Source organism: Poecilia mexicana, unplaced genomic scaffold (genome assembly GCF_051168715.1).
Source record: "Poecilia mexicana isolate PSO_F unplaced genomic scaffold, ASM5116871v1 scaffold_17, whole genome shotgun sequence".
NCBI classification, from domain to species: domain Eukaryota; kingdom Metazoa; phylum Chordata; class Actinopteri; order Cyprinodontiformes; family Poeciliidae; genus Poecilia; species Poecilia mexicana.
Genome location: NW_028263386.1, coordinates 26707201 through 26735166, shown reverse-complemented (window position 1 = coordinate 26735166; position 27966 = coordinate 26707201). Strand labels below are relative to the sequence as shown.

General features: G+C 38.6%; 1 protein-coding gene across 1 annotated transcript; it reads left to right on the top strand.

Annotated features, from left to right (window-relative positions):
* Positions 1 to 622: 622 nt before the first annotated feature.
* LOC106929881 (polyamine-transporting ATPase 13A3-like) lies at positions 623 to 27706 on the top strand. The gene is made up of 32 exons (XM_015007080.2): positions 623 to 1009; positions 3147 to 3216; positions 3992 to 4165; positions 4831 to 5001; positions 5106 to 5176; positions 6706 to 6789; positions 6910 to 6979; positions 7084 to 7218; positions 7387 to 7459; positions 7533 to 7664; positions 8554 to 8721; positions 8809 to 8966; positions 10091 to 10279; positions 10642 to 10703; positions 10776 to 10926; positions 11041 to 11163; positions 12809 to 12959; positions 13112 to 13232; positions 14384 to 14508; positions 14596 to 14759; positions 16477 to 16575; positions 16687 to 16766; positions 16867 to 16909; positions 17885 to 17994; positions 18633 to 18729; positions 18809 to 18881; positions 19026 to 19203; positions 20614 to 20798; positions 20917 to 21005; positions 22091 to 22171; positions 22413 to 22508; positions 24548 to 27706. Exons 2-32 carry the CDS (start codon positions 3163 to 3165, stop codon positions 24728 to 24730), a joined length of 3690 nt encoding a protein of 1229 aa, XP_014862566.2. The 5' UTR covers positions 623 to 1009; positions 3147 to 3162; the 3' UTR covers positions 24731 to 27706.
* Positions 27707 to 27966: the final 260 nt, after the last annotated feature.

Here is a 27966-nt window from a genome sequence, read left to right as displayed (position 1 = left end):
GTCTCTGGTTCCGGAGTGGCTTTCGCGGGAAAGGAACTTTTGTGTCTAGTATTTCACATGTCTGTGGTGGCTCCTATGGAATGGATTTGGCTTGGCAGTCCGTTCCAAGCTGCGGTACTCCCTGTTTTTGGTGCAAAGAAGTGGGTTTCCCCACTTCTTAACTTCCACTCTGTTTTCTGTTAAAATGGTTGCACACAGAACTTTATGAGCATCCTCCTCCTTCAGCAATGACGTTTTGTGGCTTATCCTTCTTGTGAAGGGTGTCAGGTGTCAAGTCAGCAGTCTTCACTATGATTGTGTCTTTCTGACCTAGAGTGAAAGGTAGCTTGGGAAACCTCTGGCTTTTGTGTTTTCAGTTAAAGCTGTTTGAGATGTGACAGCAGGAGTTTCCATTAATGAGTTTTTTTAACATCATTCAAATTTTTTGAGACAGAATTTTTGGTTTTCATTGTCTATGCGATAATCATTAAAACTGGAATATATCACTTAATTTTCTGAAAGTGCAAGAAATATTGCACTTTTACGCAGAATTAATTTCTTATGTATTAGTAGTACTTGCAAAATACCAGTATTGTTTTGCATTGGGTTAAGAAGCAGCCACATAAATGGGGAGGTTGTTGGACTAAATGTCCACTCGGTTTGCCGTAGTTTCCCCGAGTCTTGAATGTGTCCACTGAATACCTGCTGCGTGGACACATGGACATGCCGCTGCCGTGCAACGATTTGTTTAAACTTCCAGAAACTCAACCCTAAAACACACACACACACACACACACACACACACACCCCCCCACACACACACACACGGTGTCCCCTGTGATGACTTCACATCCTGTTTCCCCCACTTTCTTCTGAAAGATCGGCGTGGACTGGGACCTTCCTGTCTCCACGCACCGTGTGCCGCGACCGCACGCTGTCAGATCTGCGGGTCCGCGGAGTTTTTCCAAAGCGACGATCCGGACTCACAAGCATGCAGCAGCTGATTTGTTGACAAAGAAAGGAGGCGTCGGTAAGTCTCCACTGCGAGTGGAAACGTCTTCAGTTAAATTCTGGAATTTAAGGTGTTGTAGACTATTGATAAAAAAAGAAAAGAAAAAAAAAAGAAAAGAAAAAAATCACATTCTAACTTTATCTGAAACTTGAAACTTGAATGATTTTCTGTAATCCATGGTACAAAATGCAATGTTCTTGTTTTGATTGTGCAAGAGCTTTTCTTATGGGATCGACAACCTGACTGAAAATAAACAAAGTATTCTGCTATTTACTTTTTTATTTCTGCATCGTTTGCGTTCTGCGTTGGAGTCCACTTACTTGGCCTTTCAGATATTTGCAGTAATCCTCTAATCTGAGTTCCTATCGCAGCTGAACTCTTGGCTCTGTGTGAATGGGTTTATGTCAGCTCAGCATTCTTGCATTCTTTCCTCTGAGCTGAAGTGTTTAGTTTGTGACAGCCACGCTGTAGTGATTTTTGTCAACATACCCCCATCCTTTCCCTCCCTTCCCCAGTACATGGGTGCATCTTCCCCTCAGCAAGGAGCCGTGGTGGTGGGTCTGTAGAGTGTTGCTTAATATTACTCTTGGAGAATAAAGAGTTACCTGTAGCTTTTATCTTCTACCTAATCTGCAAAGTAGAGGTGGGTGGATCAATCCAAAAATATTGATAATATCATTATTAATATGGTATCAATAAGTAAGTTTTGTTTTATTTCAAGTGTACTAAGATATTTGCACAAGAAACTGGACAAAAATACTTTGTGGTTTTTGCAATGTATACAAAACACTTTTTAGTTTTTATTGGTGAAAAACTATACCAAAAGCCACTTAAAAACTGATTAAAGTACAATGGGTTTGTGGTTATGAAGAGACAAATTGTGAATAGTTTCACGTGATGCATTAACACTCTGCAGGGCGCTGTGAAGGATCTGAACTGGGTAATTCTGAGTGCTTCAAAGAGCCGGGCTGCCGGTGGATCAGACGTTATTGTTGGTAAAGCTGTTACAGAGTGTGAACATGTGTACATGGTGCCAAGGTTCAGACGTATTACAACCTATATTCCACTGGATCGCTGGTTAACACCACGGCAGTCACATTGCACAACAGTGTCAATAAAAGTTTAAGTGAGGTTGTCGTCATGGAGATGCAGATAATGTAAAGTCACAGGTTTTTCCACAGAACAGGATCCATCTGGTCACACAGTTCTTGTTTTGGTAGAATGTTGGAGGATTTTGAAGTCAAACTGACCTGAGTGTCTTAATAATTTTTCTGCTCGGCCTCCAAGTCTTAGAGACTCTTTCTTTCATGCTGTGTTTCCTATCTGTGAGGGACATAGTGATTTATTTGCTTCCCTTCCTTCTGTTTATGTCTTCCAACGACTCATAGTTAATGTCTGACTGACATCATCTTTATTCAAGTTTTGTTGCTAAAGTTTTTAACCATTTAAGTCCTAAACGTATCGGTGATGATCCAGCCAAATTTGTAGTACCCTGATTCTGCCATACTTTGCACTATCTGAAAAAACCCAACGGTTTCTGAAATGGGAGGTGTTGCCCTTTCCAGTCAATATTGGTTTATTACGGTAACTTCACTCCCGCCGTAGCAGGAGCGCTCTTTTAATAGATGGTAAATTGCGAAAATAACTTGCTAGATATCGGAACTACCAGTTGTTATGAATAAATGGGCAAAAACATTTACTCGCTGGACATTTAAAAAGCTGCGTACAATTAAAATAAGCAAAAGTATCCAGGCTGAGATTTTTAATTTATGACATAAATGAGGTGTATTTCTGAAGTATTAGGAGGCTTCTTCATGTTAAAGGGGAGTTTTCCTTTCTGCTGCTCAGTGTCAGGTATTGCTGCAAAGCCAAAGACACGAGTTGGCGTTTTACAAAATATAAATTGAACTTCACTGCATATTTTAATAACTAGAATTTGAAGTGTATGTAAATGACTTTGAATCAATCTACATGATTGAATTATGACTCATGTTGTGAATTGGCTCTCCATAAATAAAGTGAATTGAATTAAATGTAATCTATTTTATGCTCTTGGTAAGAGATTATGTTTTAATGATAATTAGAGAAAGTTAAAATTTTGTCTCTGTAATGAATAAACTTGATTCATCCTCACATATTTATATTTCCTTTGCAGATGTTAGGCTGACAAAATGAAGACAAGAGAAGATGTAAAAATAATCAACCAGGGTCTGGAGGATGAGATGGTAAATACAACTGTTTTGTTTATTGTTCAGACAATATTCCTGTGTTATAGTAAAGTTAGAAATTGTGACGATATATTTGACTCCAGATAACTGTAAACTCCATTATTCTTAGATGATTTTTAAGTTTAGCAAATAGAAATAATGTTGCTAATCCTAACTGATCTAAAACAAGTGAAGAGTTAAGTTTGATTTAGTGTCAGATCTTTCTTTATTCAATATCTGATTTCAACTGTGTATTATTATGAATACATGATTGAGGTCCAGGTTCAATTGAGACACATTATTTGCTGTCAGTGAAAACATTGATAACCTTTATTTTGTTACGATTTGTGATTTCATAAACCTCAGTCCCATCTGAAGATACAAACCTGTAAAACTGTTCCTTGGCCATTTCTTCACAACGTTAAAGCACAGATACAGTGAACTGTTCACTGTTCATCTATATGTAACTGCTGGGATTCCTGCTTAAATATTTGTCAACCAAGATGGCGGTTGGTGTTTTTCTTCTGTTGTCATTAAAAATACAATATCAATGAAATGAAACAAATATCCCTAATTTAAATGCTCATAATAATATTACAATACCTGCCATAGTGTTATTCACTTGTACATAAATATATATATATATATATCATAGCAAACTTGATATTTTTTGGTTGTTCACATAACACTTCTTTTAAAAACACGGCGGTGCATTTGGCTGTGAAGCATTTCAGCAGAAACGTGTGTGTGTGTGTGTGTATGCGTGTGTGTGTGTGTGTGTGTGTGTGTGCAGGAAGTCAGCGGCTACCGGCCCTGTCTGTGGAAGCTGGTCCTGGTTGGGGTGGGTGCGGTTTGCTCTGGGGGTCTCCTCCTACTGCTGCTCTACTGGCTGCCAGAGTGGGGCGTCAAGGGGACATGCACACACACGTCTCTGAGCGATGCACACACCCTGCTTCTCAGAACCAAGGTGCAAAACAAAACCAACATTAAGCAATGAACTTTGATAATTTATTTATGACCTGTTTGCCCTTGTTTTCATACGATCAAAACATGGGAAGAGTTGAAAACACCTGATTTGTGTATATTCTGCATGTTGATTAATTTGAACAGCAAATGTTAAAGCTCTAGTATGTAACTTTTATTAATTAAAATATATTTTTTTCCATATTTGTTGAAACTGTCACCATGTCATGAGAGAACAGTACGAGACAGATAATCTGTGAAAAAATCAAGCTCCTCTGCCCCTCTCTACCACTACAGCTAGCACAGCGGATCATGAATCCTAAGTTAGCATAGTCACCAATTAAGGCGAATAAACAGCTTTGCTGTTGTTTCTCTGCCATTAGCACATTTAGTGGCACATAGATGAGGATTATAGACAGTGCTAAGCCCCTCCTCCTGGCTCTGATTGGTTGCTTAGTCCAGGAGCAGTGCATTTCTTCAGACGGCAATAATAATTCAGGTTGGAGGTGAACGAGATTGAACTTTTCAGATTATCTGTCTCGTAGCTAACTGTCACAACATGGTGACAGTTTTATCAAATATGTAATAAACTTTTTCTTTTTTTTTTTTAAATAAAAGTTACAACATACTGCAGCTTTGAGAAATGTCTTTTCTGGGTGAACTTTGAAGGACGAGTTCAGGCAGTGGTTTCGAGTCAGAGTCCACAGAATGGTGGCTCCAGGCAGGAAGCCCTTCGAGGATCTGGATGTAAAACCCAGAGGTCAGCTCCCAAATGGAGACTTCGGTCATCAGGTCTGCTCTGTTCCCGATGAACAGCTTCCCCAGGAGCAGCAGGTTTGGGTACATTACATTACATGTGTTTTTACTTATATGGACTTTATTATTGTGGAACATAATGACAAAGCATTCGGCCTCGGGTCACCTCAGTCTCCTTTCCCCCTTAGATACAATACTTCACACACCACAGCTTTAGATACTACTGGAATGATGCCATCCAGAACTTTGAATTCTATCAGTAAGTGGTCCCCACTGCCATTTCACCTATATTGCCTTATATTGAGATAATAAACCACTAACATGAACTAAATCTCTACTTATGGAGTGATAGCACAACTTGTCTACAGTTGCATACAGTTGAGCCCATAATTACAGTTCTGCTGAAATTGTTTAATATTAAATATTGTGTTGAAAAATAAAGTTAAATATTATCATGTTTCAAGGACACAAATTCAGACAAAAGCTGTTCTTGAAGTTTCTGGAGAGCCTTTCTCTCTTCTCCATCAGGATGATTTGGTCAGATGTTATCCTTTCAGCCGCTTACAAGCGTTCTTCTGACAGCTGGACTGAGAAATAGTTCATATAATGAGCTCAGGAGGCGACCAGTTCCACTAGGTGTTTGCTAATTGCTGCTGGCTAGTCTGAAGGAGCTGAGTGGGGGAGTCGTGGGGAGGAGAGGTGCTCTGTGAGGCGGAAGCTCGAAGGCATCGCTAGGTTTTAGCAAACGTTTTGCAAACCTGAATAGTTGCCAGGGGAGATTAAAGGATTTCTCAAACATGCATGAAAGAATCAAAGCAACTCTCCAGGCATGTTTTTTTTTTTTTTATGAGGGAATAACTTTATAAGATGATGTGAAGCTCAAAAAAGTAATCTTTACATAATACTTTCCTTTTAAGGGCGACACATTATGCTTCATTTTAAACAGGTTAGGATATGATTACGGGCTGTACAATTTATGATCGTTACATTTTTTGTATCATTCTCATAAAGTGAGATTTCACCTCCTCATCCTGCTTATTATGAACTCGTCTCAGCATGAACTGTTTTAGGTCTCTATCACTTTTATGCAAATGACCACGACCCCCAACCCAATATTTGCACTTGTCTTTTCCAGCAGCCATTGTACAATGATAAAACCAGCTGACCAGCTTAGTTTGGGTTGCTAGTTAACATATATATCAGTGCCTGCCAATTGTGACGCCACAATTGAGAGGTTTTAAAAACGGCTCGTTTTCCAGACAACAAAAACACATGAACTTATACCCAGAAAATGATTGGATGTTTTTTTTTTCTTCTTTTTTTATTGCTACTAAAAGCAGTACAGAACCAAATGAAGGTTCAAAAACATTCAAAAACAATAGGTCCCCTTTAAGTGAATTAACAGGTTCACTAGCATGAACTGAAGTCATTAATGTAGCCCTCTGAGATCAATATGGTTATGAAACGATAATTTACCATCTAACCATTTCTTCTTTCATCCTGTGGAAGAGGTTTGGTGAAATGTAGCATCTCAAATGTTACTCTGTGAAGAACGATGAGGCTCTTTCTGGTCTCTTCTCTAATCCAACATACTGGGTCACAATTTTTGATCCAATGTTTGGTTCAGACAGCACACATCCAGGTTTTGGTTTGAAGAAGACAGCCAGCGTATTTTAGTGTGTAGCTGATGTGGATCTGTGCATGGTTTATACATGAGGCCCCTGAAGTTGTTATGAGTGGAAGAGCTGTCCACACGACAATAGAAGATAAAACTCTGTGCTCCTCTAGAGGCCTGGAGGATATGAAGGTGAGCTGTGCCCACATCCACTCCGAACACAGCCATGGGCTGACCAAAGCACTGCAGGACTACAGGTACCTCTCTGCATTAGAGTTTTGTTTTATTGTTTAATTTTTGATGAAAAAAATGTCAATTCACGCAAATTTACTGGTGACAAAGTACAAAAAAAAAAAAAATCTCAAACATTCTTTCAGGAGGCTGTTTTTCGGGGAGAATGAGATCGCTGTGAAAGTCCCCTCTCTGTTCAAGCTTCTCATCAAGGAGGTGAGTGTGTAAAACCTGTGCCTCTTCCTTTAACACTCCAACTTTAATTAACTCTGCTTCCAACATTTCCAGATGGTTTTTATTTCTCTGTTATTTCCCACCAGGTGCTGAATCCTTTCTACATCTTCCAGCTCTTCAGTGTTGTTCTGTGGAGCGCCGAAGACTACTACTATTACGCCACAGCCATCGTTTTAATGTCAGTCATATCCATAGCTACTTCACTGTACACCATTAGGAAGGTGAGGCATAGACGAGTGAATGCTGACTGGAGAAGAATATGTTCAGTTTGTTTGTCTTTTCTAGATTTCTACACATAATGTTTGTCATTAGAATACTGATAGTCATGTGACCATTTCCTTTTTTTTTTTTTAATTGCCAAGTAAATCTCCCTTCTGACTGTTCTGCAGCAATACGTGATGCTACACGACATGGTGGCGTCTCACAGCGTGGTGCCAGTGTCGGTGTGCAGAGGAGACAAAGGCATGTTTGACGTTCTGCCGCACGTCGCTGCTGGAGTACCTGCTCTCCTCGCTCACTGTTGTGTCCGTCTCAGACACAGAACAGGCCATGTCGACGGAGCTCGTACCCGGTGATGTCATCGCCATCCCGGCCAATGGGATGGTGATGCCGTGTGACGCCGTGCTTTTCCAGGGGACCTGCGTTGTGAACGAGAGCATGCTGACAGGTGTGGATGCTTGCTGGGCTTCAGGTTCTTTTAAGTTTTAAAGGTGCAGTATGTAACTTTTATTTTAAAAAAAAGTTTTACAGAGTTACATTTACTCAGTTACATTTACTTAAGTAGGTTTGTAAAATAAATGTACTTTTAGGGGTATTTTTAGTAAATACGTTTTTTTTTTAACTTTTACTTGAGTAATTTTAGCATGAAGCATTTTTTACTCTTACTTGAGTAAAATTTCTGGATTCTCTATCCACTGAATGAAAACACAAACATGTTTTAACCAAAAAATTCACTGGACACAGACACACCTGCAGCTTTTGTTAAAGTTTCATAAGTTTTATATGAAAATAAATAGATTTAGCAAAAGTGTTCCTTATGAATGATTTTCTTATTTCCTATTTACGCTATTTTTATGAGTTATTTTCATTCTGGTCTTTAAAATACCAAAATGTCCACAAAACTTTATATTTTGGTTCGTCTGATGATGTCAGTTTTAAATGTTAAATGATTGATGCTTTGATCAGTTCAGTCGCCTTTTCACCAAATACTTTTTTACTCTAACTTGAGTCATTTCTTGGACGGTTACTTTTTACTTTTACTTGAGTGAAAACATGTTGAAGTAGTGCTTTTCTTACTTGAGTACAGTTTTTGATACTCTACCCAGCTCTGGAAATGAGACAGATATGACTGAGTGAGCATGATGTCAAACTCAAAAAGTCAATTTTACATAATTCTGCCCCTTTAAAATCTTCATTTGTTCTTGATCTGTGGTGATATTCTGAGAATTATTTTCTAGTAATGGCATCCTAAGTGCTGCAGTTTGAGCTAAAAAGAAAAAAAATCCATTGAAACTTGGCTTTCACTGGGTATCTCTCCACATACCTTCTTTCCGCAGGCGAAAGCGTTCCAGTGACCAAAACCAGTCTGCCCAGTTCGGGCGACGAGGCTGCAAGGAGATACAGCATGGAGGAACACAAGAGACACACACTGTTCTGTGGAACCCACGTCATCCAGACCCGCTTCTACACCGGCGAGCTGGTGAAGGCCGTGGTGATCCGAACAGGTGAGGCATGCGCGTAAAAATGTTCATCATCAAAACGCAAAATTGACAACAATCTCAACGACTTCCCTCCACCTAACCCCCACACAGGCTTCAGTACAGAGAAGGGCCAGCTGGTGCGCTCCATCCTCTACCCTAAGCCCACAGACTTCAGGCTGTACCGGGACGCCTACCTCTTCCTGCTGTGTCTGGTTGGTGTGGCGGGCATCGGCTTCATCTACACCATCGTCCTCAGCATCATGAACAAGGTCCCACTGCTGCTGCTCTGCAGGGTCTTATCATATTTCTCAGCGTAAAGACGTGGAAACGCATTATGTTGCATGAATTCAAATGAAAAAGTGTAGAAAAATACAACCTTTAATTTGTACATGTATACAGTTGGGGGTCGGGGGGAAATACCACATGAGTAAATAGTTTTTCACCAATATTAGCTGTGTGATAACAAATGTTGCTGGACGATAAATTGTAACAGAAGTTATTGGCATAAACGACAGTGTTGTTTTGAGTCCTTTTCCCAAGTAATGTAAGACAATACACCCAAACACCAGTCTCCCAGCTGAGTTTAGTGCATGTTTATCTTTGTGATAGTAGGACAGAATAGACTCTTTTCTTGCATAAGTGTTAAGCAATGTTGCTCCTATCTGCAACTGTCCTATCAGTGAGTTTTAGAGATTGATTTGCCTCCCTTCCTTTGTTCTCAATGTGAGATGGCAACGTAAATATATGTCCCACTTTATTTGCATTCCCCTGGGAAAAAGGAGGCCATGGGTTACTAATTAAAAGTTCCTACAAACTCCGATCGGCTTCTAAAGAGTTTAAAGGAAATTAATTTCCTCTGTTATATTTTGTGTATTTGGGTCTGTGGGCATTTTGTGGTAACAATTATTTCTTAAAATGGATTCTCCCCATTAAAGGGTCAGTAAGATGTAAAATTGACTTTTTTAACCCCTAGAACCCGACGGACCCACCGGTGGGTCCAGCTGCCACGACCTCGGCTCGCTCTGTAAACAAAGGCTCCACGTGCCTTTAAATTTTTTTAATTTTTTATTATCCGCTAAAAGAGGCTTTGATCTTTCAAAAACTATTCCGCATAAAGGTTTTGCCCAAAATGTTAAGTTTAAATTTATTTATACCCCCTGAGGGTGTAAGAGCGACAAGGAGTTATCTTACAAAATCAAATTTCTTTTAAGTTATATTTGATATATGACAACATCTGAAGGTAACATAATTACATGATTTTGCTATAAATTGGTACTATATAGCTGTAAAACAGGTAGTAATGCCCCTTGAAGGCTTTTTCCATGTCTTTACTAGGTATGCCTCTAAATGTGGAATTTGTAGTTTTCATTGACGGTTTCTCCAAAACATGCAGGTTTCAGCTAAAACCATCATCATCGAGTCTCTGGACATCATCACCATCACCGTTCCGCCGGCCTTACCGGCGGCCATGACAGCCGGCATCGTGTACGCACAGCGGCGTCTGAAGCGCGTCGGCATCTTTTGCATCAGTCCTCAGAGGATCAACATGTGCGGCCAGCTTAACCTGGTCTGCTTTGACAAGGTAATCCACAGCAACAAGACAACTTCACATTTCACTAGCAGATTTTTTTCAGTTGTATCAAAACGTTTACCATGTTGTTAGTGAAACAGTCTGCTTAGAACTGGTACTTTTTTTTTAAAAAAAGACCAATTTTCAAGAATTATTGACTTAAAACAAGCTGAAAAGTTACTTGAAAGTTAGTTTTGTCTTATTTCAAGTGTACTAAGATATTTGCACTATAAACCAGACCAAAAATACTTGGTAAATATTTTGTATTTTTGAAGTTCTAAAAATGATCTCATGAAAAGGAAGCAGTTTAAGAGATCCTGACTGAAATGTTCTGGTTGGTGCTTTAGCTGCATTTAGCTGTATTTATGCTGCAGACTGGCACCCTCACTGAGGACGGTTTGGACCTATGGGGCATCCATAGAGCAGAACATGGCAGGTAGAGGAAATATCTCTCGCTCTCATTTCCTCCCTAAAAACGAACGCAGAACTCCCTGACTTGCGTCTGCAGCTTTGTTGCTCCGGAGCCGGGCCCAGCCGAGGAGCGCCTGGTGAAGAGCACCTTCATGGCCTGCATGGCAACGTGTCACTCTCTCACCAAAATAGAGGGAGAGCTCTCCGGAGACCCTTTAGATCTGAAGATGTTTGCCGCCACATGCTGGGTAAGTAAAAAGTTGCTTCAGACAGAAACGATTTGAATATATTTCTGTTTCCCACAGCAGGGTTAGTCTGTTTCTCCAAAGAAATATTTATGGATTTTTTTATTTCCTCTTTAGGTCTTAGAGGAGCCGACAGAAGAAGAAACTGCACTTCACAATCCGCTGATGCCCACAGTGGTTCGACCTCCAAGGCGAGCCGTCACTGGAGACAGTCAGAGCCAGTCACAGGTCCAGAACACGGTACATGTCCAGCGTGTCCACTTTCATATTAGTGTAAGACAGAATATTCTGTCACATAACAACAAGCTTCAGCAGATTTGATCAGGATTTTATTCAACAGATCAGCACAAAGTAGGGCGTAATTGTGAAGTAGAAGGAAAATTGTTCATGCTTTTTTTCTTTTTCTTTAAAAGTCTGAAAAGTGTGGCATGCATTTGTAGTTGGGTCTCTTCTACTGTGATGCTTCTGAATAAAATCCAGTGGAACTGGAACTGGATTCCTTCAGAATCATGAAACCAGTAAATAAATCCGCTTGTAATTTAATTAGCGTCTGAGTCCAGCTGCTCTGTGAAGAACACTGCAAAAACACAAAATATTACCAAGTATTTTTTATCTAGTTCCTACTGCAAATATCTTGATGCATTTAAAATGTGACAAAATTAACTTACATGTAGCTTTCCAGCTTGTTTTAAGTAAATAATTCTTGTATATTGATAAACAGTAGCAGTTCCATTGGTTGATTGTTTCATTTATAAAATGGGAAACATATGTTGTTAAATTAACAAAATCTGCTTGTGAAACTACAACTTTTTATTAATATTCAAGAACTATTGACTTAAAATAGGCTCCTATATTTACTTGTAAGTTAGACTTGTCTTATTTCAAGTGACCTAAGATATTTCCAGACGGAACTAGGCCAAAAACCACTGAAGATTTTATTTTTTTGCTGTGAAATCCAGTTGAAATGTTGCCATACGCATTTTTGGGAATGCTTTCAGAGTTGTGTGTGTGGGTTACAAAAACTGATTAAATCAAAACTGATCTCTGACCAAAACACTGATCATCACCACAGTTAAACACGGAAGTGGCTGCATCATGATGTAGGATTTCTTTTCCTTCAGCAATTCCAGTGAAGGTAGCCAGAGTTGATCCAGGCAGAAAGGCTGTTAGAATATTCTGAGTTTTAGTTTTAAAAAAAGTAGAAAACCAACCAGATTTAATGTTTCCTACATTAAATCTGATGGTTCTGTACAGTTTGTGGGGAATAAAATGTGAAAATCGCTTAGGAGGATGAATAGGTTTGCAGGGGGCTGTAAAAGTACCAGTCTCTATGACAACCAATCAGAGTCATTGTTGATAGAAACAAAGTTAGGAGCACATTTCTGCCAAAAAACTCAGAAGTTTTTAGATTTATTCTAGAAATTCCATCAACATCATTTCTAATTCCAGAAAAAAATACTTGGAAATTTCCAAATTTCAGAAGTTGAAAATGTTCAGGTTTCTTCCTCAACTAGTTTTTTCTAGCAAATTTGTAACATTTCAAACTCAAACATTTTCAACTTGTTTTCTAGGAGATTTCTGAGATGAATCTTAAAATTTCTGAGTTTTTTTTTTTTTTTCTAGCAAAGCGTTTTAATGTAAAACTCTTGGAACTGTCTTATTGCTGAAATGTGCTATACAAATAAACGTGACTGATTAATTTATAGCAGATTTTCGACTTTTGATGCTCAGAATTTTTCTCTAGAAGATTTCTGAGCTTAATTTCAAAATTTCTGAATTTTTGGTGGAAATTTTCTCCTTTTTGTATCTACAATGGCCCTAACAGTGTGTTGTGGGCATGGAGAAAATGAACATTTTAAAGTTTTTATTAATGTTGTCTCCCCAGTCCTGTGAGATGGGCATAGTGCGACAGTTCCCCTTCTCCTCGGTGCTGCAGAGGATGAGCGTGGTGGTCAGAAGGCTGGGGGACAAACACATGGAAGCCTTCCTGAAGGGGGCACCGGAGGTCGTGGCTGGCCTTTGCAAACCAAACTCAGGTCAGGCTTTCTTCTTTTGGGGTGAAGACATTCTCTCCTTTTTTGTCTTCTTTATAATAATAGCAAGAAAGTGGCAGCAGAATGGCTTGGTGCTTCATCCAGGGCCCTGGTGCATCCAGACCGCTCTGATCCCAGCCTGTTCTTCCCTTCAGTCCCACAGAGTTTCACTGAGACTCTGGAGAGCTACACCAGGCAGGGCTTCAGGGTGATCGCATTGGCACACCGACAGCTGGAGTCCAAACTGTCCTGGCACAAAGTCCAGACGCTCAGCAGGTACGTCACTAATCCCAGATAAAAAGCGTTGGCAGTGCCTGCGCTAGCTCCCACCTGGATTCTGAATCTGTCTGCTCACATCTCCACTGTTAATGTTTAAACTCTGACCCTGATGTTCTCCCGTCTCTTCTACAAGCAAATACGACTTTCACACTGCGTAAACTTTATGTTACGTCACAACCACAAACTTAAATGTGTTATTTGGGGATTTTATTCCATTCAGCAAAACTTTTAACCTCCAGCTGTGAAACGCTAGTGAAGAAATGCCTCAGAAGACGTGCAGCTAGTACGCTTGGCGATATGGACTTAAAGTTTTATCACAATATTTTATGGTGTTATTGTGATAACGATAAAACTGAGGATAAGAACTATTTATTACTTTTATTTTAGGTAACCATATGGCTGTGACGACATGACACAGCAATCAGAGCCACATAAATAGGCATTCTTTAGGACTCCAGTCACAGAAAGATGTCTGATTTATATCACTAAACTACATGCAGTAACTGCATTTAATCATATTTTTAAATTAATTCATATGTACTGATACTTTTCTTGAACAAATATAGAGAAAACCGTAAAAGTAACAGTCCTGAGAATACGGACCATTTTGTGGGGTTTTAAGTATCATTAGCTGGAATTTATCATGGCAACAATAAATCAAAAATAAATGCCCAACCCTACGCTTGTAGCAGAACTAATATGAAAATTTGGGCCAATTTCAATAACCCTGTAAACATTGTTGTTATGGCCGACAGCCGTTGTTTATCGATATTGTATAATTTATATATCTCACTACACCTCTGGCACCTTAAAACAATCAACCACTCTCACTGTCACATGACCAAACAAGCACCACATGATCAAAAACCAAATTAATATCGGTTGTTAATATTTTATAGGACCAATACCGATATATTACTAAATGACTAATATCGTCCGATACCAGTGACGCTGCTGATATATCATACATCTCTAAGCAGAAACATTTTATTTAGCATTCTCTAAACACCTTATTTAATTTCCTTTTTGGAAAAATAAAGTATTTTTCATTTGAATTTGAATTTCAACGACTCAATGTTTCTGTTTGCGGTTACTCTGATATTACTGTCAAACAGGTGTTCGGTTTGTGTTTTTTTTTTTTTTTTCAGGGATCTGATAGAGACCGACATGGAGTTCCTTGGGTTGATCGTTATGCAGAACAAAATCAAACAGGAGACGGCCGGAGTTCTGACTGAGCTCCGGAGGGCTAACATCCGCACTCTGATGGTCACAGGTATCTCCGGTCCGTGAAGACGTCCGTTCATCAGGGATAACGCCGGTCTGCGCTGACACCCTCTTTCTGACGGGTTTTCTCTATCAGGGGACAACATCCTGACAGCTATCTCTGTGGCTCGAGACTGCGGCATGATCCGTCCACACGAGAATGTCATCGTCGCTGATGCTGCGCCCCCCAGAGACTCCTGTCCCCCCTGCATCACGTGGCGTTATGTGGAGAACCCCGCTCAGACCGCCAGGGACGATCAGGTGAGCCTGGAGGTTTTGAAGAATGCTAGGTTGGAGTCATTAAGAGAAAAAGAGTTACCTCCCTAAGTAATGATTAAGGCATGATTAAGACACATTATTTTCTATAATAATGATTACTGTTTTACAGAAAAAGAACATAAGAAGGCAGGAATTTGATATCAATCTTTTATCAAAAAGATTGATATCTCAATCAAGCTTTGATTGATTGATATCTCTGGCTAACAGACAAACCACCACTGGTTTGTCTGTTAGCCAGTGATGGGCACCGCTAACTAAAAGGTTAGCTGTGCAAACCCTAAAGTACTAATAATAAACATTAGTTCTGCTAACGCTAAGGCATTACACCAACAAGGTATATTTTCAGAAGCTAATGCTAAGGCGCTAACTTTATTTCAAATCTTATCTGCTATTGAAAGACTACAATCCTTTGCAATAAATTTAGTTGACATTGCAACTTACATGTTCCATAATGCCCTTAGATATTGTATTTATGTTTATAGCTTGTTCTTGTTCCCTATTGTATGTTTTATTGTTCCTGCATGTTTCTTGTTTGGAATAAAGTTATTTGGGGAGAAAAGAGACACAAAGTTAGGAGACAAAATGGAGCTAAACAGCTTCCAAATGAAGAGCAGGAATATAAACGTAACAGCCTGAAAGGTTCTTTGCTGATAACCAAAACCTCAGCACAGATGTCGAACTTTTATCTGAAAGTTTACAAAACAGCTAAATAAATTAGTGCTTTTAGAATTTATCCAGGAAAATTAATTTAGGGCAAGCTAAGTGCACTCAATGTTTTGAAAGTTAGCAAATGTGCTAAAGTGTTACATGAAAAATTAGGGCATTAGCGGTTTAGTTGAAGTGTTCCCACCACAGCTAGTAACCTGTCAACGTTTATAAATATTTCTTTTGGCTATTTCATAAAAAAGTTTCCAGGAAGAGATTGAAAGACTTTCACCGTCTAACACACGTACGCCATTTTTTTCCCTCAAGATCAAAAACAATTCAACAATCAAAATGATAATTTTTTTTAATTTTTTTTATTTTCAACACATATTAAGTAAGGAGCAACCAAATGAAGTTAATCCTAAGATTTCTACATCATAACCAGCTCACAGATCTCTGCAGGACTTTCTGCTTTTCACTCTTCCATGATGTCATAGTATTTGTGCAGGTGTCTCCCCAAAGCAAATACTTAACCCACCCACCCCTCCCCCCACTGGGGACTCAGTTTTTACTAGTTTTTAACAGCTTTCTGCTGCTAAAGTTACTATTCTGACAGCGAGCTTCTCAGATCTACAGCGCAGTCAAAAGTACGAATTGGTTCTGTTTGTCACAGATCATCAAGCAAATTTTAGACAAAGATAACCTATTAGTACAGTAAGCAGTTTTCAGTTGATGATTTAACTTGTTTAGATATTTAGCTATCAGATGCTTGTGGAAACTGACAATAAGTGTTTTCTCCCACTGTGGAGAACAGATCATATACCTATAATGGTAACTTTAGCTTTGATAATAGCTGTGCTCCTCTTCTGGTTGACATAAAAATGTAACATAAAATAAAGAACAGAACATTTTCATCTCTAATGTAAATACTTAAATCAGTATTGAATTGTTTTGTGTTGTTCCTGATTTAATTATGTTTTACAATGGTATAATAATGTGAGATGAAATGAGGTGAAATCATCAGTTTGTCCACACTGTGAACTATCTCCCTCAGGGTGCACAGATCCTCGTGGAGGATGAGATGTATCACTTCGCTCTGAATGGTAGAGCCTTTGCTGTTATCACAGAACACTTTCCTCAGCTAATACAGAAGGTACTTTCTCATTTTTGCACGTTGACATGTCCACATGATCCACACAGTTTGTTTTGCTTATTCGCTTCTGTAGTTGTAATGACATTTTCCTCCCACATGGGGGCGTTGCAGCTCGCGCTAAGAGCCACCGTGTTTGCCCGCATGGCGCCAGACCAGAAGACCCAGCTGGTGGAGATCCTGCAGGGCATTGAGTGAGCCTCTCTGATTCTGCTGCTGCTGCTGCAGCTGCTCTTTGGCTCATTTCCATCTGTTTTCACTGCTGCAGCTTCATCCACTCTGTTTACTTTCCAGCTACATTGTTGGAATGTGTGGCGATGGCGCCAATGACTGTGGGGTAAGTTTGGGTTCTCTAAACTGCTGGTGCGTTGGCAAATCAGTTCATTTTTCATGTGAAATATGATGGGATGTTACTCAGACAGCTCAGGTAGAAACATAATGGTAATATGCACCACACCACAAACTGATTAATAATAATAATAATAATAATAATAATAATAATAATAATAATAATAATAATAATAATAATAATACTTTAATTTAAAATATATGGCAATTTTCCAAACACTCAAAGATACTTTACAGGAATCAAGTAAAATTACAAAAAGAACACTAAGTAGATCAAACAGAATCAAAAAGGAGAAAACTGAAATACACAGCACATTAAAAACACACAGGATAAACAAAGAAATGCTAAAATATAATATTAAAAAAATCATATTAATATAGTTGTAGGAAATATTCAGTACTAGAGTTTAGATGACAGTTTTTTCTGCATCTTGCAAAAGTATGTATTCCTCTGCAGCAGATGGCTTTATTCGTCTGCTGCATACTTTATTCTCGTATTATAAACACTTTATTCTGGTAATATGATTTTATTGTTACCTTATTAGGACTTTTTTCTAGTATTATTTAGACCTTATTTTCATATGACTTTATTCTCATAATGTTATTGTTTTTATCCTTGCAATTTAGAAAAACAAATTATCTTAAAAAATGAGTACTCTGTTTTAAAAAGAAATGGAACAAGAATATTCAGATATAAAACAGTGTTTAAATGTTGATGTTGGCCCTAATAGGGGAACAGAGACGGTCCCAAAAGGTTTTCTTCCTTTTCTGTAAAAGTAATTTTTGTTAAAACTGTAAAGAAACCTGTTATTGTTCATTTAGTGTTTACATCTCAGGTCGTATGTTTCTACTGTTGCGATGCTGATATGACGCAGCAACACATATGACTTGGCCGATTCTAATCGTAGCTTCAAATGCGCTGCTGTCGCCTGTCTCAGAGTAACTGAAGGCGTTTCCCTCTCAGGCCCTGAAAAGAGCACACAGTGGGATTTCTCTGTCTGAGCTGGAGGCGTCGGTCGCCTCTCCCTTCACTTCCTCCACCTCCAACATCTCCTGTGTCCCCAACCTCATCAGGTACGGTGAAGACCAGGTCCTGACCTGGAGCGTCGATGAGCAAAGTGACACGTAGCAACAGGTCCAACTTTTCACACCTTTTTCCTGGTGTCTGATAGAGATGCACCGATCTGATATTAGCGACGTCACACTTATCTATTTTACATTATATTTAGAATTCCTAATTGCACTTTCTAAACCATTTGAAAGAAAGTTTGTTGCAGTTTATTTTTACATGTTTGACCAAAATAGTCAACCTGTTGTTTTTATCATTTTCAGTTTCTTTATCATTTATTTTCCATTGGCTGTTAGCCTCCTAATTGCTCTGACTGAACAAATGAGAGTTATTTTTTACATGTTTGTCCAAGCTTGTGAAGCTGTTGGTGTATTTACGTATAGTGTACTGATGCAAAGTTATCAAATTAATTTATAATAAGTCAATTCAGCACGATTCTTCTGTATCGGATCAGTATCGGCTGATACAAAAACCTCAAATCTCTGTATTTGTATCAAAAGTGGAAAAAGTGGATCAGTGTATCCCTATTTAGTATCTGATGGAAAACTACACATTTCCCATGAGATTAAAATTCTTCATTTAGTGAAAATGATAAAATAATTTTAGTTGACAATGTGAAAGTCTGAATGTTTGTTTTCCAAAGGGAGGGACGAGCCGCCCTCATCACGTCGTTCTGCGTCTTTAAGTTCATGGCTCTCTACAGCATCATCCAGTACATCAGTGTCATTTTGCTTTACTGGGTAAATACTCCACTGATCTCTTTTTTTTCTGTGTCTTCTCCTTTTTATTTGTGCAGTTTTAACTTTTTTGTTAACGCAGATCCTCAGCAACTTGGGAGACTTCCAGTTTCTCTTCATTGACCTCGTCATCATTCTCATCATCGCCTTCACAAGTGAGCTCCATTATCAATCAGCTGGACGGGTTGTCAGTCACTGGAGGTCATTCTGGTGATGCCTGTGTGTGTGTGTGTGTGTGTGTGTGGGGGGGGGGGGGGGGGTGTGTGTTTTGTTTTGTTTTTTGTTTTGCCTGTCTTCAGTGAGTCTGAACCCAGCGTGGAAGGATCTGGTGAGGCAGCGTCCTCCGTCCAGTCTGATCTCGGGCCCGCTGCTCTGCTCGGTTCTGACCCAGATCCTCACCTGCCTGGCCTTCCAGGTCTTGACTTTCTACTTGGTGCAACAGCAGAGCTGGTACGAGACATGGACGCCTCAGTCAGAGTGAGTCACCGTCACTGTGGGACACCGATGGCTTCACCGGTCAGGCCGTTCAGGCCGACCGCAGCAGCATCAGGACCGATACCTTGGCTTTTTTTCAAGTCCTGAGTTTGAGGTCCAAAAGTCTTGGTTCATCCTTCTTTTCTCTCATCTTTTCCTAGATTGAACCAGACTTGTCCTAATTTTTTAAATTTAAAATAGTTTTTTTTTTTTTTTTTGCTTGTTCCATGACAAGAAAGATCAAGATATTTTATATGTGGCGTAAGAAATTGTAGGACATTGAAGTCCTTCCGATTGTGTCAAAACTGGTTGAAAGGATTTTTTGCTACATTTGCAACCACAAATTATAACTTACAGCTCTGGTAAAAATGAAGAGACCACTAGAAATGATCCATTTGTCTGATTTGACTTTTTGTAGGTATATGTTGGTGTTACATCCTAGAAGTATTTTATTTAAATTATTACTTTTTTATAAATAACACACTCCATTCATTTATTTAATATTTGCCCAGTTGTTTTTGTTCAGCCACAGAAGCATTACAGAATCTGAGCTGCGGCTGCGTCACTGTTTTGTTGGGTAGCAGAGGTGTGTCAGTTGGTCAGTTGGTCAGTTGTAGCTCTTAAACAAGAAACTTGGTTACGGTTTTGCGTCTGTGCTTCTGTGCCCGGCTGCTTCTGAGAAGAGCAATTCCAAAAAAAGAAACGCAGCGTAGGGCAAATAAAGTTGCTGAAACAGAAGAAGGACGCCTGTCTGTTTTGTGACTGCAACATTTGAGTAAAATGAACATGTTTTATTCTATGAACTACTGTCTCCAAAATTCCAAGCAAAAATGTTATATTTATTTGCAGAAAACGAGAAATGGTCAAAATAATGACAGAAAGGCAGTGCTTATATATAAGTAGAGACTTCCTCACCTTGGCCCGACTCGGGGGGGCATCTTATCTACAAGAAACAATCTAATGGGACACTGGAAAAGACTATTGTTGTGCTAAAAGGAGTTAGCCTATCAATAAGGCTTTTCTAGCCTAAAACAGCATCTCAGTGGTAAACATTTAGCAGCACAAACATTTCAAAATAAGGATTTTTTTTCAAAGAAGTTCTGTGAATGATCAGGATGCAGTCTGAAGGAGTATAATAGCACTTTTCACCAGTCTGATGGGTGAAGAACCTAAACAACAATAAATATCTTTATATGTCTATTTATTCAAAAAAATATGAAGCAATAAGAGTTTGTGGATTGAAAATGTTACATACTTTGTCAATATATAATTTTTGATTAAAACTTGACCTTGCAATTAGTTTGATTAAAATTTTTAATTGAGTCGCTGCATGAAGCATTTTGATTTCAAGGACTTATTTTATTTCAGAATCAGTTTATTTATTTATTCTTTTGCGTTCCCTCTGTCCTGCAGCGTCTGTAACGTCTCCCGAGCCAGCAGCTTCTCCGACCGCCACAACGGAACAACCTCTCACGACCACAAAAACATCCGCAACTACGAGAACACGTCCCTCTTCTACGTGTCGTCCTTCCAATATTTAGCCGTGGCTATAGTTTTTGCCAAAGGGAAGCCCTTCAGGCAGCCGAGTTACAAGAACTGTAAGCCAGTTGCAGCGAGGCGCCTTTCCTAATATGTTACCTTTGTGATCAGTGAAGTCAAAGCAAACACAAAAATACCATCTGAACGTCTCTCTCTTTTTTAAAAATCTTCCATAAGGGCCGTTCATGCTGTCCTGTGTCGGTCTCTACTCTTTTCTCCTCTTCATCATGCTGTACCCCATCTCTGCTATCGATAACTTTCTAGAGGTAAATATTTTTGACTACTTTTTCATTAATTCTGGGTGTAAATCCAAGACACTGCTTAGTTGGTAGTTGCATGCTAATAGATGATAAAAGAATGCCATAGATACACCATTCATTTTTAAAAAAAAGCTTGTTTAAAGCTGCAGCATGTAAATTTAATAACTTTGTTTTTTTACATATTTGTTGAAACTGCCACTATTTCGTGAGAGTATGCTATGAGACACAATCTGTGAAAAGATCCGAACTCCTCTATCTTCTCCCAGTGTTAACTAGAAACAATCACAGTCTGACAGTAAGACCACAGAAAGTGTTCTTTAGTTATCCTTTATTTATTTAACCTGTTAGTCTTGGTACATACTCTTATTAATTTAATTATCTATTTTGTTATTCTTTTTTTGTCTCTCTTTTTCACTTCTACTCAAAATATCTGTGGCCCTAGGTTAATCCAGGGATATTAGAGAGTACGAAAATAAGACATTTAAAGATAATAAAATCATTTTTGCACAATTTTCTTTGGTCTGTAATGTTTGTTCTCTGTGCACTAATTTATATTAAAAATAAAAACAAAAAAAACTAGAAACACTCAATCAGAACAAGGAAACAGGTGTCAGTCATCCTCCGTGTGGCGCTGCTCATCCCCCTTGCTCTTTGCTATGCTGCAGCTAGCAAAGCCCGTAGTAAATGCTACACTAGTTAGCATGTCCGCTGTGGACGGCGGATAAGCAATTTTCCTGTAAAAAAAAGTTGTTTCTCTGACATTAGCATGTTTAGCAGCGAGGGCATGAGGATAATTGACAGCACTAAGCCCCTCCTCCTGAGTGTGATTGGTTGTTTTTGGTGCATTTCATCAGACGGTGATAGCTGCTCAGGGAGAATATGGAGGAGATTGATCTTTTCACAGATTATCTCTCTCATAACAAACTGTCACTATGTGGTGACAGTTTTAATAAAAATGTAAAAAAAAAAAAAAGATTTTTTAAAATAAAAGTTACATAGTGCAGCTTTAAAGTAAAGTGACCAGTTGTGAGAAAAAGCCTTTTGTGTGATGCTTTCTGCACTGCTCATCGTGCCCCCCCTCCCCCCATCAGATCGTGTGTGTTCCACATGACTGGCGTGTTACTCTGGTCATCATTATTGCAGCGAATGCCATCGTGTCTTTCATGTTGGAGGTACGACATCACATCCTGTCTCTGACCGATCTGCCTCAATATGCAAAGTGCGATTTGCATGCATTGAATTTTTTTTTCCTTTACCAAAATCCTGCTTGTAGCTGCACAATTGCTTCTTAATGAATGAAATACGTTGATTACATCTTTTAAATTTGTGACACTTGCCGTTTTTCTGGTGCTGTAACTCGATCCTGATGATTAGCCGACTCTTGAAGTTCCCCTCCCCTGAAATCTCCCGTAGATTTTGATCGTTGACATCATCTTGTGGAGGCTTGTTTTCAGAGGAAGTCAGGGGGCCAATGGCCCCAGAGAGTCCTCCTCTGGCGACACACCACAGGTTGGGAAGCCTTTTTTTTCTCTCTCTTACTAAAATCTGCTTCATTCAGTCTCACTGTTTAGATAGCACCTTGTACTTAACTCTAGCTCTCTTTCACTCCTAAGACTGCTATCTGTCTTTTCTTGATACTCATGGTGGTTCAGTATATATGAAAATCTCGTTTTAGTGGGTTTAAATGTGAAGACAATTTTGCACATTTAGCGAAACATGAAGACCTGTCACATATGTGACCCATGTGTGTTGCTCTTGATTCGTCAACATTTGGTATAGTGCCTGGTATTGGGATCGAAGGTGTGCTACTGTGATGACATTTCTTTTTCCTGCCTGACCATCTGATACTGAAAGCTCAGCGCTCGTTACAGAGCCTACGGGTGCCCAAAGTGGTCAAATAATTACAATCCAAATAAGTCAGAAAATAGGCCAGATTTCAATCACTGAACTTTTTGTAGGTGAGCAGATCTTCATTAGTGCAGAAAGAGCAACTAAATGTTTATAAAAATGTAGCCTTTTTATTTTTCAAGTCTTATATTAAATCAGACCAAACATGTTCTGTTTTCAGTTAGTTACTGAAATTCTGTCTTTTTCCCAAATGCAAGAGAAATTTTTTTGAGAGTATTAATTCGTAGCTTTACATATTTTCTTAGTATTTGGTAGAATTGATATTTTTACTGAATGACTTAGCTCAAGCTTTTCACAGTAGTTTGCTGAATTTTGGCTGAATCCTTCTGTGTAACTCAGGCTGCGTAAGCAGTCTTCGTCCACTTCAAAATAAGAGCGTAAATATAAATGTCTTACCACTTTAAGAATTCATAACAGTCAATAACAAACACGTCAACACAGATGTCGAACTTTATTCAACTGAAAGTTAACAAAACAGCCAAGTAAATTAGCACTTTATCTGGAAAGATTTGTTTGTGAAGAAGCTACATGCGCTAAGCGTTTCCAAATTATCAAAAATGTTAGACAAAAAGTTAGCTCTGCTATTAGCACATTAAATGACTAGCAGAAGTGTGCCCACAGCTGTCATCCTGATGTCTTGGCTGTTTCATGGCTTTTTCTTCCATGATGGCTTTGTTGAAGTTGTTGCCTTAAAATACTTTGTCATGATTGTCCCAGTTTAACTCAACCTTTTAACTGTACCTAGCAGAAGCTTATAAAGCCATGACATCATCACCTGGACTTTCTCAAACTATTTAAACACAGAGCAATATGAGTGTGTGCAAACTTCCTAATTTGAAGAAATGAATATTAAATCTGATCTAGAACATTAAAGTTTAATTTGTTTTTATTAGACAGTAAGAAAAAATAGTTGTTTCTATATGAAGTGTATGTATATCTCAATTTTCAACGCTTTATGTATGTTGAATGCTGGAGCAATATTTACCTCAAGCCATTTATTTATACACTGCAAAAACACAAAGTCTTACTTGGTATTTTTGGTCTACTTTCTGGTGCAGATGTCTTAGTACACTTGAAATAAGACAAAACTGACACACAATGCATTTTTGAGTGAGATATAAAAGCTTATTTTCAGTAAGTCATTCCTTAATATTGATAAAAAGTAGTACTTCCACAGGAAGATTATTTCATTGATAACACTGAAAGAATCTGTTTCATTGTTATAACAAGTGAATAACACTTGTTATTTCAATTATTTAAGAAATTATCAACATAAGTTTCTATGACTTGCTAAAAAGTCACTTTTAAGTTACTTTTGTCTCATTTCAAGTGTACTAAGATATTTGCACAAACATATCTATTAAGACTGTGTTTTTGCAGCGTAGATGCACAAGACAATGGTGTAACATATTACATGCTTTTCTTTTTTTTTGAAACGTACTATGATGATGAAAATGTAGCAGAATCCTCTTAAAAAAAGCTTTATAAACAAATTCAGAATTTCAGGAATGTGTTTATTGTGATTCTCATTAAAAAACATAGAATTCTGCATCTTTTTGTTAGCTAAATATCCACATCACTAGCTAGTCACTGAAGTGATGCTTTGACTCCTAGATTTTTGTTGGTGTTGATGTTGACAGGTTGCTAATGACAGCTGGGGCGCGTTGTTCCTGTCCCGGTTGTTCTGTCAGAGGAACAAGCCGCCGAAGGTTCTGTACAGGCACCTGGCCCTGGAGCTGCAGGAGGACGCTGACTGGCCCCCCAAACCCTCTACTGTCACGTACGCCGCTGAAGCACAGCCCCACATCTCTGCGACTCTCTGATCCCTGCAGGGGGCGGAGCCTGACATGTCCTACTGATACAGACTAACACACACACACGGTCTCCTACTTGATGTCCTTCATTCTTACCCACCATATCAAAGTGAACTAAACTCTGAATCCTGGGTTGAGCCAGAGGTCTTTCCATTTTTGGAGCCTTGTATGCTAATGCTAATGCTATGGAGCAACTGTCATGAATCATACTTGAACGTTCTAATGAGTGCAGAAATGACGAGCATACCGTTTGCCCTCATACAGATTTAATCTTTTTTGTTGTCACAGTTACATGTTTCAGATCACCAAACAGACAAAGATAACCTGAGAAAATACAAAATGTTCAACATACTTATGTAAAAAGTAAATTACTCCTGAGCCTACGAACTGCCTGATCTGGGTTGCGCAAAACTTTGTCAATATTCCCCTAATTAAAAAAACAAACACAATTTTGCAGTTGCGGTGTTTCCATTAAGTAACAAATGCAATTAAAATCGCATGTGAATATGTTTGTTCATCCGGTAAGTCATTAAAAATGATTCCTCGCCATCATCCTCCGACTACTTCCTGTTGATTTCTTCTTCATGGTTTGCGCCGATGGGAACATCTGGTTGTTGATCATGTGACTTCTATGATGCAAAAAAAAAAAAGGTGTTTCCACTGCAGTTTTGCAAAAATAAAACAATTTCAGTAAAAAAGTGCCGTGTTTCCATTAAGCTAAACTATTTTCCAAATGTCAAACTGTGTAACTATACAGTCAATAGAAACACAGCTTGTTTTACCTAAAGAGGCAACAACAGCCTTCAAGAACTGCTGATTAACCTTTTACATGACTGTAAAAGAGTTTTGATTCACTCTTTACGGCAGAATTCTTTAATTCAGTCAAATTGGAGAGTTTTTGAGAATGAACGCTCAAAGGTCTTATTGATGTACACTTGAAGTAATTTTCAATTCAGTCCAGTTTATTTCTAATTCACGACACGAGGTTATTTCAGCAACGGTCGCTTGCGTTGTGTCATTAACTTTACCGCAATCCCTTAGACGAATCATGCATGTAGCGACATTGGGGAGGATAAACTCCCCTTTAACAGGAAGAAACTTCCAGCAGAACCAGAACTAGAACCTGGCTCAGTACAAGCAGCTGTCTGCTGCTACTTGTTTAGATCGGGACATGCTGTGTTGCTTTTCGGGATCTCTGTGTGCCTCATGTTGTCAGAGAGGTCCTTCTGTTGGCATTTCTGTAACCGGGCCTAGTTGTGGTTAGTAAAACAGAACCAAACAAAAAACAACAAAAAAAAAAAACTGGTAAATCACAGTTAATTCATAACAAGATGGACATTTACTTTTTCACATATTAGCAGGTCAGTTAGAACAGCTTTCTGGATGAAAGCATCATTAAAACCCTTTCTGTATTTAATCAGGTTATCTGTCTGATGTCAAAATTGGCTTGTTGGTTTGATGACCTGAAACACATCCTCTAAAGTAAGGGGGCAGATACTTTTTTTTTTTGTTTTTTGTTTTTTTACAGTTGTGAGGTTTATCTGTCATATCCTGTCATCTGCAAGTCATTTGTAACTTGAGTTATAAAAAGCTTCAGAAGTGGTACATAATATAATTGCACATATTGAAAACTGACTACTGTAATAATAGTTTTTTTTATGAATTCATCTTAATAGGGTAACAGTGCTGAGACAAAATTCAATACTGCAGGCGACTCTGAGTTTAGCATGGAGTTTAATTTACTGTCATTAAGCCGTCATTATTCAAATAAAGTTGAAGTTTAACGTGAAGATTGATGACCTGCGTTTAAGGATAAATTGAAGATTTAGGCATAAACGAAAGAAAGTACACCCTCTTTCATTTTTAGGCTCATCTCTCTACAAGGTTCTAAAATGAATTCAATCTAACCTTCTGTCAAAAACGAACAACAGATGCAACTCTGTGATTATTTCTCTGGAGAACTAAGTACACCCCATGACTAAGTAGCTTTAAGAGCAACCTGCAGCAGCATTCACAACACAAGTCGTTTTGGTTCATCAGACCGTTGTGGAGATTTTTTTGCTCACTTTTCTTTCCAGTTTGTAAAGAAAACTACTCCTGTTTCATTTCTTTGAGGTTGTCTGCCACATGGTGTTCTAGGGCCATGGGAAGAGTAAATTTCCGCCAAAAAATCTCAGAAAGTTTGAGATTAAGCTAAAAAAATTTCTGGAAAAAAACGTTCATTTTTGAATGTGAAAACTCAAAAATTTGCTAGAAAAAAATTATGACATTTTGACATTAATCTCAGAAGTTTTCTAGAAAATGTACATCACATATGTTGACCAGTATTCCAGTTACTGCTAATCAATAGCAAAAACAAACATTTGGCTTTTAATGTGTAAATGAACTCAGTGTTTCGGCTGTTTGGCAGTTTTCTGGAAGTTCTTTCCAGATTGTAGAGCATAAACACTGAATGTTGCCACAATTGAAAGAGGGTGTCATTTTACTGGTGATTGTAAGCTAAGTTTATTAAAAATATCCGGTACTGTTGTACTTTTGAGAAAGAAAGCGTTAAATTAGCTTTTTTTCTCTCTTTTAGAATCAGAATTCTTCCTGTGGAAGAGAAAAGAAACAACCAGCCGTTTTCTTGTAGATGCTTTTGTCCTCCGTTTCTGATTGATGTGACTGCCTTTTTATGATTATGGAACATTCCACCTTAATAATTGCATATGTAATATCATGGAACTGAAAACTTGATTTTATCAGATTTTTGTGTACGTAGGTTCTTGTTTACATAAAGTGTTTCCCAAAAATAAATCTGTGAAAATGTGGGAAAAGTCTCATTTGAATGAAATATAATTCCATATATGTGTATATATATATATATATATAATATGTGTGTGTGTGTGTGTGTGTGTGTGTGTGTGTGTGTATCTTTATTTTCTGATGCCAGTGTTTGCTCTGCAGAACTTCCATGAAATTCCCCCAATAAATGTGTATTTGAAACCAGTGTTGCAGACTTCGTGGGGGGCTGACCTTGGTCACACTTTTTCAGCCAAGACTCACTGATCAATTATGGGCTTTCCCAGCCTCCTCGCTGCCTGGCATATGGGCCCTTAAGGGCGCAGGAGTGGAGGAGAAAGAGTGCTATCATTTCATGTGGAGATCAGGGCCTACGCACCGTGAATGGACGGATTTAGCGGGGACCGTGAATAAGGGGAAGGGGTTCTTCGCTTGTAGCCAAAAGAAAGGAATCTCCCACAGAT

Excerpts from the sequence above, each read along its gene's own strand:
- LOC106929881 (XM_015007080.2), top strand. The coding sequence starts at position 3,163 with ATGAAGACAAGAGAAGATGTAAAAATAATCAACCAGGGTCTGGAGGAT. Across the intron at positions 12,960-13,111 it reads CCTTTGCAAACCAAACTCAG|TCCCACAGAGTTTCACTGAG; the intron begins GTCAGGCTTTCT and ends TCTTCCCTTCAG. Across the intron at positions 16,767-16,866 it reads GAGATCCTGCAGGGCATTGA|CTACATTGTTGGAATGTGTG; the intron begins GTGAGCCTCTCT and ends TTTACTTTCCAG.